The 22618-nt window shown below is 41.0% G+C and overlaps 1 protein-coding gene across 11 annotated transcripts in view; it reads right to left on the bottom strand.

Moving 5' to 3' along the window:
- Slx4ip (SLX4 interacting protein) overlaps positions 1-22618 on the bottom strand; it is a 190139-nt gene that overhangs the window by 66810 nt on the left and 100711 nt on the right. For 7 of the 11 annotated variants that reach the window (NR_149746.1, XM_030252134.1, NM_028201.3 and 4 more), the window contains one exon: positions 14269-14358. Coding sequence is in view for 10 of the 11 variants with exons in the window: in XM_030252134.1 (XP_030107994.1) it covers positions 14269-14358 (90 nt within the window). In the remaining variant the exon portion in view is untranslated. Of the gene's footprint in view, positions 1-9487; positions 9609-14268; positions 14359-22618 lie in introns of all 11 variants that reach the window. The other 4 variants (XM_011239814.2, XM_011239811.2, NM_028834.3 and 1 more) reach the window with 1 other exon arrangement.

Below are 22618 nucleotides of genomic sequence, written 5' to 3'. Positions count from 1 at the left end.
ATCAAGGCCCTATGTTTGTTGAGATTTAGCAGTCACTGGACATATAGTCTTTTTTTTTTTTTTTAGAAAAATAGTGAAAATTAAGAGATGCAGCAGCTGCAGGGGATCATATAGGTGGTGTGCTGCAGCTGATTTGCAGTCTGTCCTGAAGATGCCGGGTTTGGGCTGAGGAAGGACTGGGCTCAGGGGAAACATGCTTCACTTCCAAAATTTATTTTAATTAGGAAATGGCTCTGTTTCCAATAGTCTAGGAAAATAAATACAAAACAAAATTCTACATGTACACATTTTTCACTCACAGGGACATCAGGGAGCAGAGCTCACAACAAGCCTGTGTCTGAAGAGCAAGGAGAAAGCTTTCTTTGGCAGGATCTCGTGTTGCATCAGGCACTAAGGGAAGGGAGGGAACATTTCTCAGACAGAGGGAAGAATAGGAAGAACTTGCTTGTTTTGGCCATGCTTGCCTTTTTCTTTTCTTGTGTGAACACCCATGGATTTTCTAACACGATGGCGATGTGCCCCATCCCCAAAGGCTGGAAAGGAGGAGGTGGGGAGGAAGCCTTGTACTCCTGCCTTGGCCATTCACACACCACACCTGGATGCCACAAAAGGATGAGCAGACAGACGCATGTGCACTTTGGCTGGAGACCTCAGCTAAGACTTCAGAGAAATATTCAACTGAAAAGCATAGTCATAGGGGAAAAAAACCCTTCAGACAGAAACCACAGAACTCAGGGAAATTTAATTTATCTTATGACATTTTCTAAAGGGCTGGGTTTCTTAGATGTTAACTAAAAGAAAAGGTTATATAGAATAGAGTAATAAGCAATAAAAAAAAATCCTACTGCTCCACACACATAAATGGACTGTTATCTATATAGCCAATTTATTGCAACAGATACTTTGGATTAGAAGATGGGCTATTTGGGTGTCTATTTTCTGTCTCAAGATGAGAGATGGGAGATATAAAGTTTAAAACAAAGATGCATATATTAATTCAAGCAGAACACTGATCCTGTACCTGGGTAATTTAAAAAGAACTATGCCTTAATAACAAGAGGGAATTTTTATTAAGAGAAAGGACAAGCAGACATGACTCTCCTTAAAGGAAACACAAGACAGCCTGTCATTAGACAGCTGTCCATCACATAGCTACTGGCATTTCACAGCTACATGACCTTTGGACAAGTTACACAACTCCAAGCCTGTTCTCAGCTTCGGGGAAAGAGTCAGGGATGATGTCTGCAGGCTGTAGTTATAGCTTAGCAGTGGGGCACTTGTGTAGTTGTAGAAAGCCTAGTTTTAATCCCCACCAATGGGAAGAAAAAGTGGCTAGAAATGCCCATTTCAGACACAACCGTGCTGGTGTCTGACCGGCTAACACTCAGTAATAGGCACTAAAAGGCAGATGCTAAAGGACTGCCAGAGGGGATGGGTAAGAGGAAAGCATTTTCTCTCCCTCTGTGCTAGGTGATTTTCCTACCCTGGAATCTTATACAGGGCAGGGTGTGGTTTTGGAAAATGAAAGGCTACTTCATGACTTGTAACTCACAGACCACCTCCACCTCTGCTGTGATGGAAGCAGACCAAAGGAAAGTCAAGAAGCAGGTGACCAATGAATAGCAACAATTCCTCTGCTTTTTCCAACACTTGTGTTCCTCCCCAGTATCTGACTGTACCAGGGCCCAGTCCTAAAATAGTGAGAGTTTTCCCACAGAAGTGGAAGCAGCATGGATAAAAGCTGAGAGGTGAGAATGCATTGTAATCTGGGGACTATAGCTTAGTTACAGTACAATGACAAACTGGTGATTAGTCAGGGGAACTCTTCAGGTGTGTTGGTCTAGGTCACTGGGGTACTTCTTTCTCCTGAGGGACTTGCTGTAAGCTCAGTGTCTCACAGACCTTCCAAAGTCTCTGAACTAGTCGACTGGCTCATCAAGAATTCTTAACAGCCAGATTTCACATTATCTCAACCTGGGGTGAAAATGTTTGGCATCTCCATACCCAGAAGGTCACTCTTGTAGCTGTCCAAGAAAAAAAAAAGACCATTGATGAGAGAGCTGGGGCTCCTCTATCAGAATTCAGCTATAAGGCTCACTTAGGTAGACCCAGCCAAGCACAACTAGCCAAAGGATGCTAAGAGAATGGTGAGATATGTGTATGTATGAAGATCTGAATAAGAATGGCAACCCCTACCAGAGATTTCCTCTCTTCTACCAGAATCCTTTGCAAAATAATGACTGGCTCGTTTGAGAACAGCACTGCTGTAAAGTCTCTGTGAGAGACAACCTCAGGGCATCAAGAGCTGGAAAGACTAATGATTAGAACAGATGGTGTCTGCAAACCACCAAAGCCCTGGAGTAGGAAGTCATGTGATGACTAGGTGGCTAAAAATACTGAGGCTATTAAAGACCAAAACTGCATAAGTCACTTGGTCATAATAAGACAATGGGTTGATAAAGGTCAATGGTCTTAAGTAATCAAAGATGAGATTTACTAAAAATTCAGTCAGGATGCAAAGTGAGGGTCAAGACCTGATGGAACTTGGAAAAGCCTGTAAGTTAAAAGATGCAAAGTATAGTCCGACCGGCCAAGTAATATGTATTTCCCTGGCAAAAGCAAAACAAACAAACAAAATAACTGGTTTCTGGAACCAAGGGATAAATGGAGGGGTGACAATCCTAGCATTCCTGGAACTCAATATGTGGACTAGACTGGACTTGAACTCAGAGATCAGCCTGCGTCTGCTTCCCAAGTGCTGGGATTAAAGGTGTGTGCCACCACCCCCTGACACTACTGAGCATTCTCAAAGTGGACAGAGCAAGGAACAAGATTGACCTGTCAAGGCAGAGCCGCTGGCAGCTCAAGCACCTCAAGAGTCAAAGTGAAGACCCCAGATCAGCTACAGGCACAAGGAATAGAAAACAAATCCAAAGGAAAAAGATAGAAATACTAACTACATGTTTCTTGCTTACCAAAGCCAGAATGGTAACTGCAATCTACACATCCCTTTTTGCTGCTTCATCTGCAAGAACCGAGATAGAAGTTTATGCTGTTTCCTACTTGTTTTATTTAAAATATGGTGGTTATAGTCCACTTCACAATTTAGTCAGTAAATTAATAAACATGAGCTATGAATGAACTAGAGAGGGTTAAAAGTATAGAACCATCACTCAGAAACCCCGTAGTAGAGTGGAGCTGAGGTTTCGAACTTTATCTATTGGAGAGGGAATATTCTATGTAGCTCGGCAGCTGTGTTAGGAGTGGGCTGACAGCTTGTTGTTACCACTTGGAAACTCAGGGAAATAGGAAATCAAGAGGAACACTTAAGTGAGTAAGCTGTACCATGCATCTACTCAACCAAAAGATTGACACCTCTCTTATTCTGATACTCGCAGGGTAAAGGCCAAATGGTTTGCCTCCATTGACTCACTGTGGTCAGAAAACAGACACAAGACATGGTTCTGAAGCACAGGGCTTGGTCATGTGCTGACCTCTCTGGCTGGGCAGCAGTTTCTGGTACTATGTCCTGGCTTTGCAGATGAACATGACTTTCATGGTAACTGGTATGTATACTCAACCTGTCCCCATGCTGTAGCAGAGGCTGTGCTTCAGAATAGTTACTGCTCGCCCTCTTAGAGATCCCATAAGCTTTAACCAAGAGCTAGATACACTCTGGCTTATGTCAAGTACAGAAGAAACTGAAAAGGAAATTAAGCTATAGGGTCTCAAGCTGAGGACTGTCAATTCTGTCTTAAAAGGCAATTCTGGCAACAGAGGCATGGATGAATTAGAAGAACAATCTGGAGGCTATAGCAGTAAGTCAAGAATTAATTATGAGGGGAGTGGCAGCAGGAAAGAAAGAGAGAAGAATGGAGGAAAGAAGGAAGGAAGAGGGGGACAAGGGAGGGATGGGTGAGGGAGGACAACCCAATACGAACCCAAACTGTAAATGTGTAGCTGTCTGTGAACACATAAAACATAAATGAAAATCGAAGAGCACAATTCTCTTGTTTGAGTTTTGGGCTGCTAGTCTGACACAAATTGAAGATGCTGCTAACACCCAACTCTGAGCATGACTAGAGGAAGATGCTGAGGTGAAGGTGGTAGGAGTTGACTGTGATATCTTTTTGAAAACTTCCTCATGTCACTAACGTATGCTGACTACCAAGATGACTTTTCAGATGACTTACATGGGATGAAGCTAGTATATTTGGTATAGTCTTCACTGACATTGTGAAGTACTTTTATATAGTCTTGGAGGAGCATATGTAGTTTTATAAAGAACAATCAAAGCGTGAATAATGTTCATCTTACTAGAGCAATGAACAAAGTTGTAAGTGTGTAGACTCGGCTTACCCAGGACGACACACTCAATCTCGTGCCATGCTGAGGCACTTTACCCTGATGTGGCCATGGAAATGTAAAGAAGGAACTGACTGTGGTGAACCTATCTACTGGGACAGTGATCCTGTGGAAGAGAGAGCCATACTGTAGCACTCATATCTTGGGAACTATGTGAGGAGAGCAAGCACTCAGAAGACAGTTCTCTGCAGCATGGTAATCTGGAAAGGTGATTCTAGGGGTGCCAGAGTCAGCCCCCCCCCCTCTGAGGGAGGAAAGAAGGCTGTTAAGTAGACTATAGCATGGCTAAGATATAATATGGTACAGATAATATAAGTAATAAATTCCAAATAACAGGTATTTAGAGGAAAGGGGGAATGAAAGAACTGGTAAAAAAAAAAAAAATGAGTTGGGACTTCATTGGCCATACAATGGAGACGCTACTAAAAATGAAGTAGGTTCTGCAGGAAATAAGGAAGGCCAGGTTCCTTAGAGCAACCCTAACCTTATGAGAAAAGCAATCACCTAAACACATATGTACTGTATTTTGTAGACCATAGACTGCCCTGCATGGTAGAGAGACAACAAAGAGTATACAGGGCAGACCTGGTCCATGGGAGGCTCACACACTGTGGAGAGGTAGATGTTTGTCAAATGGTAGGAGGATAAGTTTAGGGTACCTGTAATCTACAAACAGGGAGATTGTGCTGGGTACATTGACTAGAGAGCTGATGATAACACAGAGCAGGGAAGAAAAGGTTCTGATTTGAGTCAAGCTTTCAGAACGATGGAACTCTAGGAGAAAGGAATCAAGTCAATGGCACTTAAACAAGAGAAAGGAAAAGTGGTACTGTATGACTGGCAGCTCAGTTCCCCAGGGGTCTTCATCATAGTGATCCTGAGAATATCCTGAATGGTTTTCTACAGAGTTGCACAAAATCAAACCTGTGATTTTTTTAAGGGACGGCCTAAGTATAGAATGGACAGAATGTGGCACACTGGCCATATGAAAGGTACCATGAGGTGCCTGCTACAGTTCTCTAAGTGAGGGAGAAATATAAACTACCTCATGGCTACTGGGGAAGGGGATGGCCATGGTATAAACCTCAACAAATATGCACAGAAGTTATTGAAATGAGGGGAAGAGTCAAAATATGGGGCTACCCTGAAAATTTTACTTTCAAAAAAGTTTGTATATGTGTACATATATATCTATCTCCTGGTTTCCTCTGGTCACACAATCATCTCACTGCACTAAATACTGTATCCACTCTATTAATGGTCATCAGATGCTGCATAAGGCAAACACGGCCTGGTTTGTGGTGGTACAGTTAAAGTCCAGAGCAGGTGACAACAGAAAATCCATTTGCTGGGGAATAGAAGACAGATGGCTCAGGGGTTAAGGACTTGCTGCAAAAGCATGAGCAATGGGATTTTGATCCCTCCAACGCACGTAAATGCCAGTGGGCATAGCTGCATGCCTGGAAGGGGGCGACAGGCTATCTTTAGAGTAAGACTTGCCATATAAACAAGTGCTGGGCTCAACTGAGAAAACCTGGCAATGAATAAGTTGGAGTGGATAGTGATAATTCGTGACTTCAACCTTGAGCCTGCACAAATGTGTTTGTACACGTACAGACACATACACGTACACATTCATACATATATACACATATATCATTATCTTTAAAGTGGTCTTAGAGGCTGGGTGTGGTACATGACTGTAATTCTAGCATTTGGGAGACTATACCAAGAGGATATCAAGATTGGGGCTAGCCTGGACTCTGAACAACTCAGGGAGACCCTATTCAAAATAATAAAAAAGAAATGAAAAGAAAAAGTTATAGTTCATATAGACCACTAATAGAACATGTGCTGAGTTAATGTAACCCCACTTGTGTGCACCCATGTGTACATGCACACACACACACACACACACCCAACTCTAATCAGTCCCCAAAACAATATTAAATCAGACCCTGAAATAACAAATATATACATTATTAGAATGTCAACTGCACTTTTCTTTAGAACTAAGAGTATCAGATGCAATCCAAATTCCACCAATACATTAAGAACACTGATGTTTAATAGAATACTTAATTTATACTCATCAAAAATAGCAATGTGGACCAGGAGTAAGTCAAGGCAATCTTGAAAGACTCAGTACAAGCTATAACATATCAGGAGGCTCTAGAACCAGCACCAGTGGCAGACACTAAAGGCTACAGCAGAATGGCAAGCTCAGAAATTAAACTTCATTTCAATACCAAATGCTTATTAATAAGATTACCAAACCCATTCAATGTGGAAATCAGCCGTTTAAGCAAAGAATACTAAGAAAACTGTGGACATCCACATGAAAATGAGTTTAAATTCCATAGAACTTCTGTTTTTAGAAGAAAAATTTTAAAAAACGTTTCACAAAACAGGACTGACAATGATTTCCACAGACATAGCATCTAAGTACTAGCAACAAAAGAAAAAAGTGGTATTTTGGCTTTAGCACATTTAAGGCCACACACACACACACACACACACACACACACACACATGTATGTATGTATGTATGTATGTATGTATGTATATCTATGCCAAGGTAAGCCACCAAGAGATTAAAAAGACAAACCACAGAATTTGAGAAAATATTTGTCAATTACATAGTCAATAAGGAATGTTAATATGCATAATTTATAAAGCCCTCTAAAAACTTTCCCTCAAAAGCCCAGTTAAAAATGGACTAGGCATATAGTCATTTCTCAAAAGAAAAAAAAGATATATGAATAGCCAATGAGTACATAAAAAGATGGCCAGCATCACTATTCACCAAGGAAATAGTACCAAACCAAACCAAACCAAACCAAGACAAACAAACAAGAGCCAAAAAGCCACAATTAGAGATTGTTCCACATATGTCATGATGGCAATTATCAAAGTATCAGAAAATAAGGGTCGGCAAAGGTGTAGAGAAAATAGACCCCTTGTACAGTGAGTGAGGATGTAAAATAATGCAGTCATGCGGCAAATAATATATTAGTACCTCAAAAACATAATCAAAAGAATTACCCTGTGATCCAGACATTTCTAAGTGTATATTTAAAAACCCAAAGTCCTGAAAAGATAATTTGTATATCAGTGTTCACACACTATTGTTCATACGAGTCAGAGCATAGAAGTGATCATCAACAAATGAATGAACAGACAATGTGTCATCCACTATAAGATTTCAAAAGAAGTGAAATTCTGATAAATGCATCACTAGGAATGCTGAAAACCTAACTGTAATGAAAATAAACCAGAGAATAAGATGACAAATATCATATGACTCACTCATGGAAGATACTGACTGTAGTGAGCTCAAGAAAATCAGGAAGCAGGACCTCTGCTACCCAGGGCTCAGCTAGAGCATGAGGACACATTATTCCTAGGTACAAAGTCCTACTGGACAGTGACAGACTTCTGGAGATTGGTAATGGCAACAGTTGCACAAAAATGGGAGCATACTTCTGCTGCCAAAGTAAACACTTCAATAGTTGTTAAATAGTAAATTTTATCTGTACTGTACAACAACAACTTTACCAAACAGTGACACGGGAAATTTTATTTTAGTAATATATTAATTAGGAGGGGGAAACGGTTACAAAACTGTGTATAGACTAAGCTCCCTTTGTCTGTTTAATCAATAAATCTTTTCCTCCACAAAAATGAGGATGTTTTCTTGTCTCTGAGAGAAGCTGGGTACTGAGTATGTAGCCTCAAACACACTTTAGCTGCCAGGGCAGGTTTGGGAAGGGAAGGGTTGGTTGAGAATCAGTACTGATCAAAGCACCTATTGTAACAGCTGCACTAGAGTCGGGAATCGGAGAATCTTGCTCAATTCTTTTCCTGTTGCACTGGTGAAAATATGAGCTTGTCCAGGTCTAATTGCGGTACAAGGAGTGCTTCTCTCATAATTTAAAGCAGCCCTGAGTGGCAAATCCCCTGGAGCATCTCCTGGATCAGTGTTCCACAACCTTTCTAATGCTGTGACCCTCCAATACCGTTTCTCCATACGGTTATTTTCTTGCTACATGATAACTGTAATTTTGCTACTGTTATGAATCATACTGTAAATATCTGATATGTAGGATATCTGATATGCAACCCCTGTGGGTGTCATGGCCACAGGTGGAGAACCACTGGATAGTAATATTGCTTTGTTTGGAAATGAAATTCTCTCAAGCCTTCCAGTTCAGGTAACAAAAACTACTTCTCTATTTATCATCTATACAAGGTAAGCACTCTAGACCTAGAGCGATTTCAGGAGTGTGTAATCCAGTATTTTTCCTAAACATCTTCTGTTAGCATAACGGGGCTCACAGCAGTCTACCACTACAGTCTGATAAATAGCATGCACTGACTGTATCACAGACTGCTATGAAATGCTGATTTTATGTAAGAAACAACCAACCAAAACAAAACAGAGAAACAAAGCAGAAGACCAAGAGAACAGAAAAAACAGTGGAGTGGAGTTCATAAGAACTGGGTCTGGATTCCAGCTCTGTCCCCTGTGGTCACTCAGCATGTCACTGCATCTCTATCACAGGTACTGAGGTAAGTACTGGGGTCAAGAGGAGGGAAGGAATGTGTCAACCTTGCTTTGGTTGCTCTGTGCCCTGTGGCTGTCCTGTCATCCCCGGCCTCTGCCCACTACAGGCAGCACCCACCCCATGCCACTCCTGACAAGCAAAACTCTGCACACATTTCCAAATGCCCTCCAGGAGTATCAGTGCTCCTGTCTGAGAACATTTGAAAGAGAATGACATATGGGAAAACATTCTAAAAAGCAAAGGACAGCGAATCAAGTGATGTCAGTATTAATATAAATTCATTTAAGACTATTTGTCAAAAAACCAAAAGAGACCTTTAAAATGTTACAGTTTCCTTAAGAATGTTTTATTTGCTATTTTTATATATTTTGCCTATCATTAAAAGTCCTTTAGGGCTTTCTGGCAAATGTTTGTTCCTCAAACACAAGTATCGTCATCACAGCATAGTTTTAAATGGATCACTATGCGGACATGACAGAGTGAAATATAATTGCAATCTCTACAAAGCTGAAACTTTACTTTCTTTGTCCAAAATTGCAGTGCTTGTTGCCTACCTTTTAAGGACAAGGGACTGGATCTTGTGAATTCTGCACTTGATGGCTTGCGCTGTTTATAAATGCCCACATACTCCTTAACTCTGGAATCAATGGTTTCTTTTAACAGCAAACAAACTTCCTAAAGTAAATTTAAAACATTAGACATTTCTAGTTTAATGCAATGGGGAGAAGCAAAATTATACATATTGAGAAAGCAAATGCTTTTCAGCTAGCTTTTAAGCCTAGCAGTTATGCTGAAATGAACACTGTTCATCACTGCACTATTAAACATACTATCAAAGATGGCTTCAAGCCTGATGCTGGCTTACATCATTTTCTCTCTACCTCAGTTTTACAATATCAAATGAAAGACTTAAAAGCTTACTTCAAGAGCAGGATGTGACTTCAAGAATGTTTTCATAAGTATCAGTCTATCACACTGTGATGGAGAGAAGAGACAAATCCCATGGAGCTCTACATGGGTGGCAGCACAGTCTCAGGGAGGTAGTCAGAGGCAGAAAGGAGGGTAAGAATATTCCTACTGTCACTGCAGGTGGCATGGGACAGGTCACAGCTGCCAGCCCGCTGGCCCCATGGTCTCACTGCACTGTTGTCCTGTTTGCTGATACAGTGTTCTTTGTATAAAGAAAGCCAGAAACACTGAGAATTTTGTTTCAAATTTAATTTTTATATTTTAGTGTTAAGTGAATACCATTATTCACTAGTTTCTGGTTTTAGGATTACAAACACAAGAGAGTCAGAGTGGTGGGTTAAATAGAAAACGGGGGAATCCAGTAACGTGAACTTACCACTCTTGTGGTGGTGGCATAAACCCCATTTGCTTTTTCAAATCACAGTATGATTCTTCATTCATTAATGATAAAAATAGCTTCTCAGGTCTCTGATGTAGATTAATGTTATTAGGTAGCAGAACTAGGCTTGAACTAAATTTCAGCATACCATATTAATAAATTTCTAGAGATATCATTTGGCTTATAATATTTGTAAAGAACAACAACCAAAAATAACTCAGAAGTCCAAGTCCACATTGGAACTATCAGTGTTTTATGTGGTGATTCCTGCATTATCAAGAAAATGTAATTTACTACAGGATATCAGGGTACATATATACAGGATACATATAAAACTGACACCAAATGAGTAATAAATCCTAGATCAATTCCCAACAACTCTGAAGCACTCTCAGAGTTCTTCAGGTCACCTCAAACCTGTTTCACTTGTTTCTCAGACATCACAGGTTGGTCTTTTAAATGCTTCATAATTACAACATAAACCAGGTTTTTGGCTGCTCTTTAGAGCAGCCATAGTGAGTTCCTTTCCTGCAAACACCCCTTAAATAGTATATAAAAAACCCTTGGTTTGACACATACACAGAAATTTCTACATAAAATACAAATACCAGTCTTCTCTCTCTTGATTTTTATTGTAACTAAAAGATGCATTTCTTTGTGGGATATAAAGATATCCATTTGCAGCTGAATGCCTTGGCACTGTTGACAGAACACAAAGGCAGCCTTGCCTCATACTGTCGCTCTAGCAATTAAATAATTTCTGCTTCACATGGAGGGTTCAACTATGACTGAGCTAGAAAATATGTGGAAGACACACAAGGCAACAGGGATTGCTAAAATTTGGCCATAAATACCCTATAAGGCTAGGACTAAAAATAGTAAGACAAAAATAGAGGCCATACACATGAAGCGTCTCACTATAGTACAGGCGTTCCTTCTGGGAAGCTGGTTTTAGGAATTAAAGACAGCAATGGGCAGAGTGGGAAAAGTCCCTAAGAACTGATGGTGCCAGACATGGTGAAGCAAATAGAGTTGTACAGGAGAAAACAGCCAGAGAAATCTGAGAGGTCGGCGAGAGGACGCAGGAAAACTCCATGACTGGGAGATAGACACTGCCTCTCAGGGCTAATGGGGCTTGTGCTAATAACTTCTGCAAGTTTACAGATGGGACCATTTCGGTTTGCCTCTTGAGTGCAAAGACTTCTTGAACTGGACTCAAATAAAACGTATGTTTAATATATTAACCCAGTCCTCTTTTCATACAAAGAATGCAATCAAAAAGGTTGTTTATGAAACTTCAATCATAAGGTGATCTAAAGGCTAAAACCAACAAAGCACTGACTGAACAATGTAAAGCAGTAACCTTTCTTTAACTCTCCTTTTAAAGCATGCACATAAAGTATTTCAGACTAGCTCTAATGTCAATGACGATGTATTTTGAAGAAACAGCCTAAAACAGAGATAGCGAAATATTGACTTTACTTTGAGAGGAATGCTCAACTTATTAGAATAAGCAGACCTCTTGCAGTAACCACCAAAGCACCTCTCTGCAGGTCCCACCATGCACCTCTGCTAAGTCATGCCTAACTGTTCTAGAGTAGGCACTAGTTGGAAGAGCACAGCACCTTGTGGCCCCTTGACAAGAAATCTCACCTCATGCTTTGCAGGGCATCTATCCAGAGCATTCCATATCAACTACTTCTTGATCAAAACTGCCTAAATACCAACACTAAAGGTCTACAGCTGAAGTAGTCAAACTGTGAAAGAGCATGGGAAAGTTGGAGTCTGGAATTAGAGATTTTAGAAGCTATCAGAAGCTACTGGGGTGAGGTCCCTTATGTGAAATATTAGGCACTTTGTTATAGTGAACTCACTAATTTGAATCATATAGACATGTGTAAGTGATCTAAAATCTGAGATTGAAGAAGGTAAATGGTGGAGAAAGATTCTGACCTGCTAAATAGAGAGTTTTCAAGAGGACAGCCCATAATCAACTTCCTTAGTGATAAAACAACCATACCAGTTCTTGTTTCCTCTTCTCAGCATTGGGTCACTGAGTATCCTTGCAAAATAATGACCACAAAGTACTACTGGTATTTCTATTTGATGGAAAATGTATTTTTAAAACTAATTTGTGGGTGGATAGATTAGTCTTAGTGAACTGAACTCACAAATACCATTCTCCATCCAACCGTTATTAGTCTTGTTATCATTCAATATTAGTACAACTGACTATTATTCACTTCTCGAAGAGTCATGGCAGCAGATAAATACTATGAAGGAAAAAAGGACCAGCATATTTTGAAAGTTTTAAAATTATATCTACTCATTTATTTCTGGTGTATATTAGTGTAGTTGTGTGGGCACATACAAGCTGTAGTGTATACGTGCAGGTCAGAACTAACATCTTGCAGGAGTTAGTTCTTTCGTTCTACCTTGTGTATCCTGGGGATACACATACTGTTGGGCAGTATGCACCTTTATACTCACAGAGCAATATAGCTAGTCTGTTTTGAAACTTTTGAACAGGGTATGCCTCACTATCTGTCCCTGATCTCTATAGAAGGAAAGAAATAATGTTTCTACACTATAGGAGCTCACAGAAGTATTGAAATCATAGGAGACTAAAGCCTTATCTGGTCAAACTCTCATTTTAAGAGGAAACTGAAGCTCCCAGGAAGGTCAAATATCATAGAATGAATTCTTAAAGTCAAGAGGTAGAAAGATAGTTAGAAACCCTAGAATAACTGTTGACTCCTCAGTAACTTAACTTTTTAAGGTTTTGACTTTGATGTGTGTGTGTGTGTGTGGTGTGTGTGTGTGTGTGTGTGTGTGTGTGTGTGTGTATGTGTGTGTGTGTGTGTGTGTGTGTGTGTGTGTGTGTGTGTTTGTGACATGTGTGGGTCATGACCATGGACAAAAGAGGGCTTGAAGCCCCTAGAGCAGGAGTTATTGGTAGTTGTGGGCTGTCTGAATGGGTGCTAGGAACTTAACTCAGCTTTTGAGAACAAGACACCTCTTTCGTTCTATAATAGCCAACTACTAACTAGAAAGAATTACTAATGGAAAAAATAAAGTCGTGACACATTTTCTATGTTAGGTTTGGACGGTTGAACAAATAATTACGAACAATAAGAGATACTTTTTTACTTAGACAAACTGTTCATGTGGCATTAGCCACTCACCTAGTGTTTTAGGCAGACCCTCAACTTAAGCCAACAGAGGCTTACAGAATGCCTTAAAGAACTGTAGTACATTTTGGGAGTAAACAGTAAACTAATTCTATTTTTCTTAAATATTTCTAGGCTATGAAGCTCATCTAACGGGTTTTTCCTTCAAATTTTCCTAAAATTTCATGTGTTAACAGACCAACATATTCCAAATCTATGTTGTTCCAAGTCAACTGCACATCCATACTAACTCTCTGCTTTACTGGATAGTCAACATGAAAGGAGGAAGACTGGAATTCCTCTTCACTTGTCAAGGCTCATGACAATGAAAAGAGGCAAAGATCAAAGTGAGGATTAATACAGATGTGGCGATTAGCCTCCTGTGAACTCCACACCTGTTACAGGTGCTGCCATTCTTCTCATCTCTTCAGATCAAAATCCCTGCTCACTTGGACTAGTCTGACTTCCTCTTCTTCCCTTTTTATTATTGAGAATAATTTTCCTCCAAGTGGAGGGAATTCGAATTTTGGGTTTAAATAATAGAGCCTGGGATGAGGACATAGAGAGTGTAAGGTGCACATGTGCACACACACAGTCAGCACATGAAACATGGCTCTGTCAGAAGAGCATGAGTGGGCACACATGCATGCTTCTCTCCAGACATACTCCTGCCTTTCAGTGAACGCCTAACAATCACCCTTTAAAAAAAAAAAAAAAACACTAAGGAAATAGAAAGCTCAGAATAGCTGACTAGCTGACATTTCTTCTATCTGGTATTACAAAAAACATTATTTAAAGATAAAAGTGTTTCTTATACCTCTTTCTTCTGTTCAGAAAACCAACTGGAGTCTCTGTTTGAACCTTGTGGCAATACATGAAGATCCACCAGGACTGCGAAGTTCCCACACTGAAAGAGAAGAGGTGAATATTTATCAATGGTAGAATGTGTCTATGCAGGTCATGCCCAACAGAGAACTCCAGAGGATGTCACAAACTGTACATACACAAGAAGGACAACAAACCCACCCTTGGGGCGGAATCTCAGCATGGCTCCTAGTGTTCACAAGTCCATAATTATAGTGGAGATGTTAAGAAGAAATGCAGGCTTAATTAGGATGGAAATGACAAAATAACTATTTCTAGACCACACCTTGAAAGAGGATGACCAGACAGCTCCATGGTAGCTGGAAGTCTGCCAAACATCGAGAGAAGTAGAAGAGGACAGTACCAGGTAGCCTCCAGAAAAGAACAATTCTGTGAAGAGCCTTTCTCCTCCATGGTAAAGAATCTATATAAGTTATTGCCTTTTTTTAAAATATAAGAACTAGCTGCACGAAAGAGCATGGGATAGGAATAAATACTCAGGAAAACAAGAAAGAACCAGAGAGATAAGGGGGTCCAAGTTGGATGCCAGTTACTGAAACTGAGGAAAGTCTCCCTTAAATATGCTATGAATTTTCAAAGCCTCCTTTCTTACTTTAAGAGAAAAGATGAAAATACTGTATGTCTATAATACAATAGAATAGCCAACTAGGTCCTCAAAATATGGCTATCATGACTTAAAGTTGGCATTTTAATTTCATTTTATGTCAATTTGTTAAGCCCATGTAGCTAATGTCTCCGTACTGGTCAGCAGCCACATGGGTCTCATGAAAAGCTGTAACTAGGCTGGAGACATGACTGAGAGGGTCAAGGGCCCTCTGTGGAAGTGTGAGTCCCCACGCTCATTAGTACCTCAGGTCTCAGTGCTGATTCCAGAGGCTTACTGAGCAGTCAGTCAAACAGAAATGGCAAGCTCCAGGTTCAAGAATGGTTCACCTGATGCTGAACCTCTGGCCTCATGCAGGAATTCATTCAGGGGACCATGCAGGGAAGCTCACAGGAGTGCATGCAGAGGAGTGCGTGCATGCATACACACACACACACACACACACACAGCACACAGAGGCTGTAGCTTTATAAATGTTCACACATCAGAAGTCACTTCTGAGATTCCCAAGATAACAGTAAACAATACATTAGAAAGAAAAAAACAGGCAACCAAGATCATAGGTTGAGGATGATGTCAAAGAGCCCCTGACAATTCATTCTACAGACCTGTAGCAAAGTCACTTTTATACATCTCTAACTAAGGAAGCCTTTAAACTTTCCTTTATAAACTTTTGTGAAAACATGGCCAAAGTAGATTCAAAAAATGGTGCTAGAACATCAGCCACAAACACAGGAAAAAAAAGAAAAAAGAAACTTAACTGGTATCTACCTTATTAACAATTATAACATTTAGTTTGAGATAAATTATAGACTTAAGCATAATAACCAAAACATTATTACTCTTATCACTGGGGCAGGAAAAGATTTTATACATATGATCCCGGAAATTTAAAACATTGAAGAAAAAATTGTCGATTAAAGTGGACATAAACAATCAAAGAAATTTCTGCTCATCAGCGGTACTATCAGTGAAATGATAAGTTTGCCACAGACTGGATAAAAGACATTTATAAATACACATGTCTGACATGCAGGACTGACATCCAAATATGTAAACAACTTCCACAGAGTCACAGAATTTTTTAATCTAAGCTGAAATATGTACCACAAATATGAAAAATGGGTGACTGCACTTGAAAAAGTATTGAATTTGACTGATGCCAGGGAAACTCATTTCCTAATTAACTGCCACAGCCACAGCCACAGAATGGATTCAAAGTACAAAGACTGACACCATACCAAATGGCAGGAAAGAATGGAGCAGCCCAAACTCATACACTGTTGCAAATGCAACTGGGTTCATCCACTTTGGCAAAAGGTTTGCCAGCTTTCTATAGCAAGCCATGTACTTACTGACTAGGCCAAGGAGGCCATCTTATAAGCTTATCTGAGCTCTGTTCCCACTAGACCAAACTGAAGACAGACTCAAGGACCATCAACAGGAGAATAAACTAGTATTCTACTCACACAATGGAATCGCATTAATCAAAATGTTGACACAACCCACAGACTCATCTCAAAACCAGGATGAGTTAATGAGGCCAGTTTGATGAACACCTACTGTATGGCTCTGACAGTTCACAACAGCAAGAGCCATGTGTGGTGAAAGTGGCAGGGCAGTGTCTGCATGGCATAAGAAGAAGACAAATGACAGGAAGATGCAGTGTTCTAAAAAGGGACCTTGGTTGTACATATAAAAGTGGCTCTTCTTACCTTGTATGAATTACTGATCACTAATAAATAATTTTAAAATGTAAGTATAATATCTGAAACTGTGTGCAAATTATATAACCTCTTATAAGGATAGTGTATTGTGGCTGTCTGATTGCAATTTAGTTTGATGCATCAAAATTATTATTATTATTATTATTATTATTATCATTATTATTTTGGGTTTTTCAAGAAAGGGTTTTTATGTGTAGCCTTGGCTGTTCTAGAACTAACTCTGTAGACCAGGCTGACCTCAAACTCAAAGATACTCGTTCCCCTGTCTCTTCCTACCAAGAGCTGAGATTAAAGGTGTGTGATTCTATTGCCCAACCAGAATTGTTTTTTAATTAAAGAAATCCAAGAGAATATTAGAAAGCCATAAAAAGTATCAGTATGTCAGATACTAAGATTGAGAACTGTTTGGTGCAATGTAAATCTCTGTATGAATTATGATGAAAGGCTGATGTTTTGTGGGCTGTAGCAAAACAATGTTTGAAAACCACATTCAAGTGTATGGATGGCTACACTCAGATTATGTTCTCAATTGTTGATTATAGATCTAACCTTTAAGGATGCTGCTGCCACCAGGTGGAGGTCATATGCCACAACTACAAGATCTTAGCTGGTGGATATTAACATTTTGTGTGCCCTGAGTCTTTCTTTAGCCAACTGAGAATCTTATAAAATGTACCAAGAATGCATTTTAAATACATAAAATGAATATAGGAGATACAAAAGAAAACTGATTCCACTGAAGTATATTTATCAAAATCTTAAAAAGCAACTCCAGTTGGTGATACTGTAATAATGCATGCATGGTTTGCAGGGGCTGACTCATATCTGATGGGCCCAGTAACAACAGCTAACTGAAGAAAGGGAAGAGTGCTGTGATATTTTCAGATATGTTTTCTTGTGCATGGTGTTCTTCAATAGGATGTTAAGCGGCTTCTGTTCTATACTGTATTGGAATGAAGAAACCTGAGAACCAGAACCTGAGGCCTCTGTCTTCCTCAACTCATCCATCATTATTGTTTGTGCTGGAATTACAGTAACAACTGGGCTCATCTTCCCCAGAAGGAGATCTGGGATGAGCAGATTTCTGGGTTGAATATGAGTGATGACAAGGGAAGAGTGGAGCTGAGCGAGAAGCCATAGCAGAGAACCTAAAGCCTAGAAGAGAGGCCTAGGAGGCACTTTAGGATATGGGTTCTGGTATCTACATATCTTTAATATTAGCCTTAATATTAAATTAATACTATTCTTTAAAATCACTTTGCAACAACCATAACAGACAAAGAGCTGTGATTTCTAATGGCCATAAGCACTGCTACTACCACTGTATTTTAGATCCTCCAGTCATAATAAAAAGTGGCCTACCTTCCTTTATGAGAACTTGGTCAAAATCAAGCTCTAACTTTCCCGTCTAAGTCCAACGAAACACAAGGTTCAATCTGGCGTTTTTTCACACCCTGATTGATTATACATTAATTAGATTTTTTCTTTCTTTGAATAAATAAGGTATCAAATCTTACACTGGCAATGTAGGAGAGGACTTTGCTAGATTTCTGGAAGATTCTATGCTTGGCAGGCAGTGGTTCTCTCTGGGCAACCACCAGGCCTTGTTTCTCTCTAGCAGGAGCTTGGATAATCTGCACTAATCAGAACCATTGTGTCTCCTAAAGTTCTCTGCTCTCAAAGCTCTGCTTCTTTCTCCCCTGAGTAAACAGAGGGGAACAAACTAGGCCTCTGAGCACAGAGGAGGCACAGCTTCCCTTCCTCCTTAGCCTTAATTAGGAGCTTCTTTCTACTCTCAGAAGAAACACTCTGCAGCTCTCTTCAGATCAGGAAACCTGGGGAGCATCACTTCTTCCACAGGCCAGAGTGGGTCACTCAGGAAGGGATTCCAAGGGCTTTGAGAAATAGCTTCACATTGTTAGGGAGGAATGCTAGTGTGCAGGGGATTCCACTGGCCTGCCCTCAGGGACCTACCAATTACTTTAAGTCATGAATTGCTACCACTGCCAGGTGAACATCAAGTGTGTGCTGCACACAAAAGGACCCACCCTCCATTCAGCAGCTCTCTTTCAGTCTGTTCCTAGCATCCTCTCTATCTGTTCTCTGCAGATGTACCGCCCCCTCCCCGACCCCTGCTCTCATGGCCCTGCTGTCTATGGACATGTTCACCTGCCTGCCTCTACCACCTTTCCAGGCCCTAACTCCTCTACCCTCCCCAGTAAACAAACCCCCTTTACACCATATCTGTTGCATGACGTAATTTCTCAGGGTATACCTTGGCTGGGGCCTACAAAGATGATATGTCTTGCCACATTATATTTTATAACATTAGTACTGTAACTCAGAGGAATGTTAGCCTACAGGTAAATTCCCCGGCCTGCCCCAGGGACCTAGCAATTACGTACCTCATCACCTGCTGCCACCAGGTGCACCAGGTGTGTGAAGCCAGCAAAAGAACCCACCCACCACCCCAGCTCTTCCTGCATGTCCTCTGAGTCCCCGCTTGGTCCTTCTCTGCTCTCTCTCTCTCTCTCTCTGCCATCACGGATCTGCTATCTGTCTGCTGTCTACATGTGCACTTGTCTGCCTCTACCCCTTTCCCAGGCCCTCACTCCTCTCCCCTCCCCCAGGTCTGGAGCATAGCTTAAATTCTCAGTCCTGCCACAGATAGCCCCTCGCTTCATTATGTTTCATAACATAGCCCATGCATTTGGTTGTATATACACAGGCCAACTTATTCTTTTCCTTTCACCCCTCCATCTAGAAATGGCAATCCAAAGCCCTGGGAGATACCTCAACAATGCCTTTTCCCTAACCTTCTGGAATAGGTTGCTTCATCTTGTAAGTTGTGTTTTTTAATGTGTTCTTAGACATCCATCCACTCCTTTTCTGCTGCTTTGCCCACCCCCACTTAGGTTGTCAGACCCTTTCCTAGTAGTGTCTCACATGAACCTGTAATGCCACCAACAGAGTATGCCTACTCTAGCCAATCTGAGCCTTTCACCAGACCTCACTACTCTGTTTCCTGCTGAGTAACCATCCTCCAAGCACAGTGGGCCCTGAGTTCTTCTGAAACGTTTATCTTCCTCCTCTGGATCACACACATTCTTAACGTGCTTACAGACTTCTGCATTAAATGGTCTGTGGAGGAGACTTCCCTGCTAGAACGTGAGCTCCAGCAGAAATGTGTCCAGACCAGGGTCGACTCTAATCCCCTGTGATTAGCACTCTAGCAGCCCATAAACATGCTTCATATTTAGTGGCAGAAAGAAAGAAAATATGACAGAACAAACTGTCCTACGTTTTAGGCACATCAGCAAGGTAATGACTCAAAAGCCTTTCTAGAAACAAGGCCATGGCTATTCATCCCAGTGAATGAACTAATACCTTCCTCTCTCCTTACTGTATAGCGATAACAGCTGTCATCAGCAGTGGTGAAGGGTTTTTTTTTTTTTTCCAAGATTTAAAATGCAAGGATCCTGGGACTACCTGACCCTAAGTCAATGGCAGATGCACATGTTGGTTAGTTCACCTTCAGAAGGTTAGCTCTACGTTGTGCTCTCTTGGAGTCTTCAAAGAGACCTTGTATGCTGACTTTACAAAAATATAACATAAAAGTGAAAATGTTTGCATGAATCATTGTGAAAATCAACACAAAGCACAGATATAGAAGGGTTTCCATATTGGCTGAGTCCCACACCAACAGAGGGGCACAGAAACAGGGTACTGCAGCACGTACCATAACCTCATGGTACTCATCTACCACAGTGTTCATCCAAAGATCAGAGGCAGCAGAGAAAAGGCCCTTGGTGAGTCCTAGGAAACAGCAAGCCGTGGAGCAAAACCAACCACAGCACTCAGAGAAAGTGGCCCCAAATAGTTCTATATGCTTAAGTCTCATAATGCAGACCTATGGGTCAATGTCAGCACAGGATAAGATAGATCGGGGCAGGAAGCCTCGGGTTACAGAGGAACCCAGAAAGGCAGAGGGAGCAAGGGGCAGGCAAGCTGGAAAGCTCTCTAAGGCAGAAGAGAGGTTCATGGCAGGCAGTGGAAACCAGGGTCAGGCAGATGTATTCAAATCCAACTGCACAAAGAAGACACAAGGGAAGGGCATCCTGAGGGAAAGGGGTCCATTAGGCATCAGTTTTCCTGGATGTGAAACAGGAAGACTCCTTCAAAGAGACTTCCACTCTAGATCCCACCTTCATGCATATCTATATATTTGGTTCTACTTGTATACATAATGCTCACCCTTCTGTAAATAAATGTCACCACAAAGACACATAAAATATAGCAGCTTGTCCTGTCTATCATTCCACCGTGGCCCATACAAACACATTACAAAAATCTACAGGATGTAAAACACCCACTACATGGCTAAAAATCACCCAATAAACTACAGGCAATGGAGCTAGAACTGGCCAAGGGAGAGATCCAGGCAAATACTCTTCTCTGTGGCACTTCAGGACATCCCCAGGCAGGACTAACCACAGGCAGCAAGCATGTGACTGTAGCCACAGCTGTCTCACTCAAGGGCCTGCCTGCATTAAGTCCTGCCTTCGGCCTTCCGCCTTCCGGGTTCCCTTGGAGTTGTCAACTCCCAGTACTGTGTATGACACATAGGTGGCAAAGAAAGGTGTTTGCTAAATGAGTAAAAGCATCACTAGGAAAGCTGACTAACCTGCTTGCTGCTTTAGGAGGGACCACCTCCCCTTCTCTTACAGCCTTTCCACAGAATAAGGCTACAGAATCAGGTTCACAGCTTACAAGTAAAGCTACATCACATACAGAAATAGGCAATACACATTTAGTTGAAGCCAACGGGCTATTTTCTCATCTTCAAATCAGTTGGTAGAACAAGATCCAAGGACAAGACTAGGCTCCATGAACCAGATCCATCAGAGGAGAGTTACTGGGGAAAGTCAGGGATGATTTACTCTCGGAGTTCAAGTTTTTCTAGTTAGAACAGACAGAGAGAGACAGGCGTGGCCTATATGAGTCCAAAAGGGGCTGGGACAGGAGAGCTACTTTTTCCCTTTTGTCCGTTGTAGGATTCTAACTACAGGTCGGGGTGAAGGAGTTTACAGTAGATTCCTCACTAAGATTTATCTCTAGTCTAGAGATAAAGAGAAAATGATAAAGAAATGGGAGGGAAAAGCTGAGGGAAAGAACAAGTGGGCTTGATGGCGGCTTCTATAAGGATAAACGAGTAAGAGGCTGCTTGGTGTCTTCTAGCAAACTTTCTGGTTTATTTAGAGAAGAGAAAGCCTTTTGTCTTTTGGCTAGAATAAATGACAGGGCAGCTCACAGACAAGGCTTGGGAAGAGATGCACCATGATGTTGGAAATAAAGCAGTGGCCACTGAAACTAGTGTTAGTAAAGGGACACTTTAATACACACCACTAGGACCTCAGTATAAAACTAGAAACTCTATCTGTCACTGTAGACAGAGCCAAGTTAGGAACAGGCTTCCACACGCTCCTTCATTGTTTTAGGTGTGTTCCCTAGCCATTTTCAAATGTGATCTGCAGTCCTTTCCCCTCAGTTGCCTGACCTATGGCAGGTCCAATGCACATGTAGCAATGAGAAACACGATGGCTCCATATGTCAGCCCCACTCCCTTTACGCCCCTCCAAAGGTGGTATCTCTTGCAAATTCCAGGACATTCTAATTAGACTCTAAATTATCAATTAAAAACCTTTTGCACATATGTAGTGCCAAGTATTTACCTATCTCTACCAAAATCTAATAAATGCTTAGAATTCTTTTGTGGCTTTACTCTGACAACACGGTGCTTCTGGGAAGAGCAGGCAGACGGCTTGTAATCATGCCAAATGGCAAAGTAAAAAATATAAATGCTGCTCTTACATATTTCTGCTACAGAGAACATGAAAGAAAAGATAATTCACAATAAAGTATTGTAGACTCATCAGTCTCCAAAGGAGCAG

Source organism: Mus musculus, chromosome 2, assembly GCF_000001635.26.
Source record: "Mus musculus strain C57BL/6J chromosome 2, GRCm38.p6 C57BL/6J".
In the NCBI taxonomy this organism is placed as follows: Eukaryota; Metazoa; Chordata; class Mammalia; order Rodentia; family Muridae; genus Mus; species Mus musculus.
This window is presented reverse-complemented; position numbering and strand designations above follow the sequence as displayed.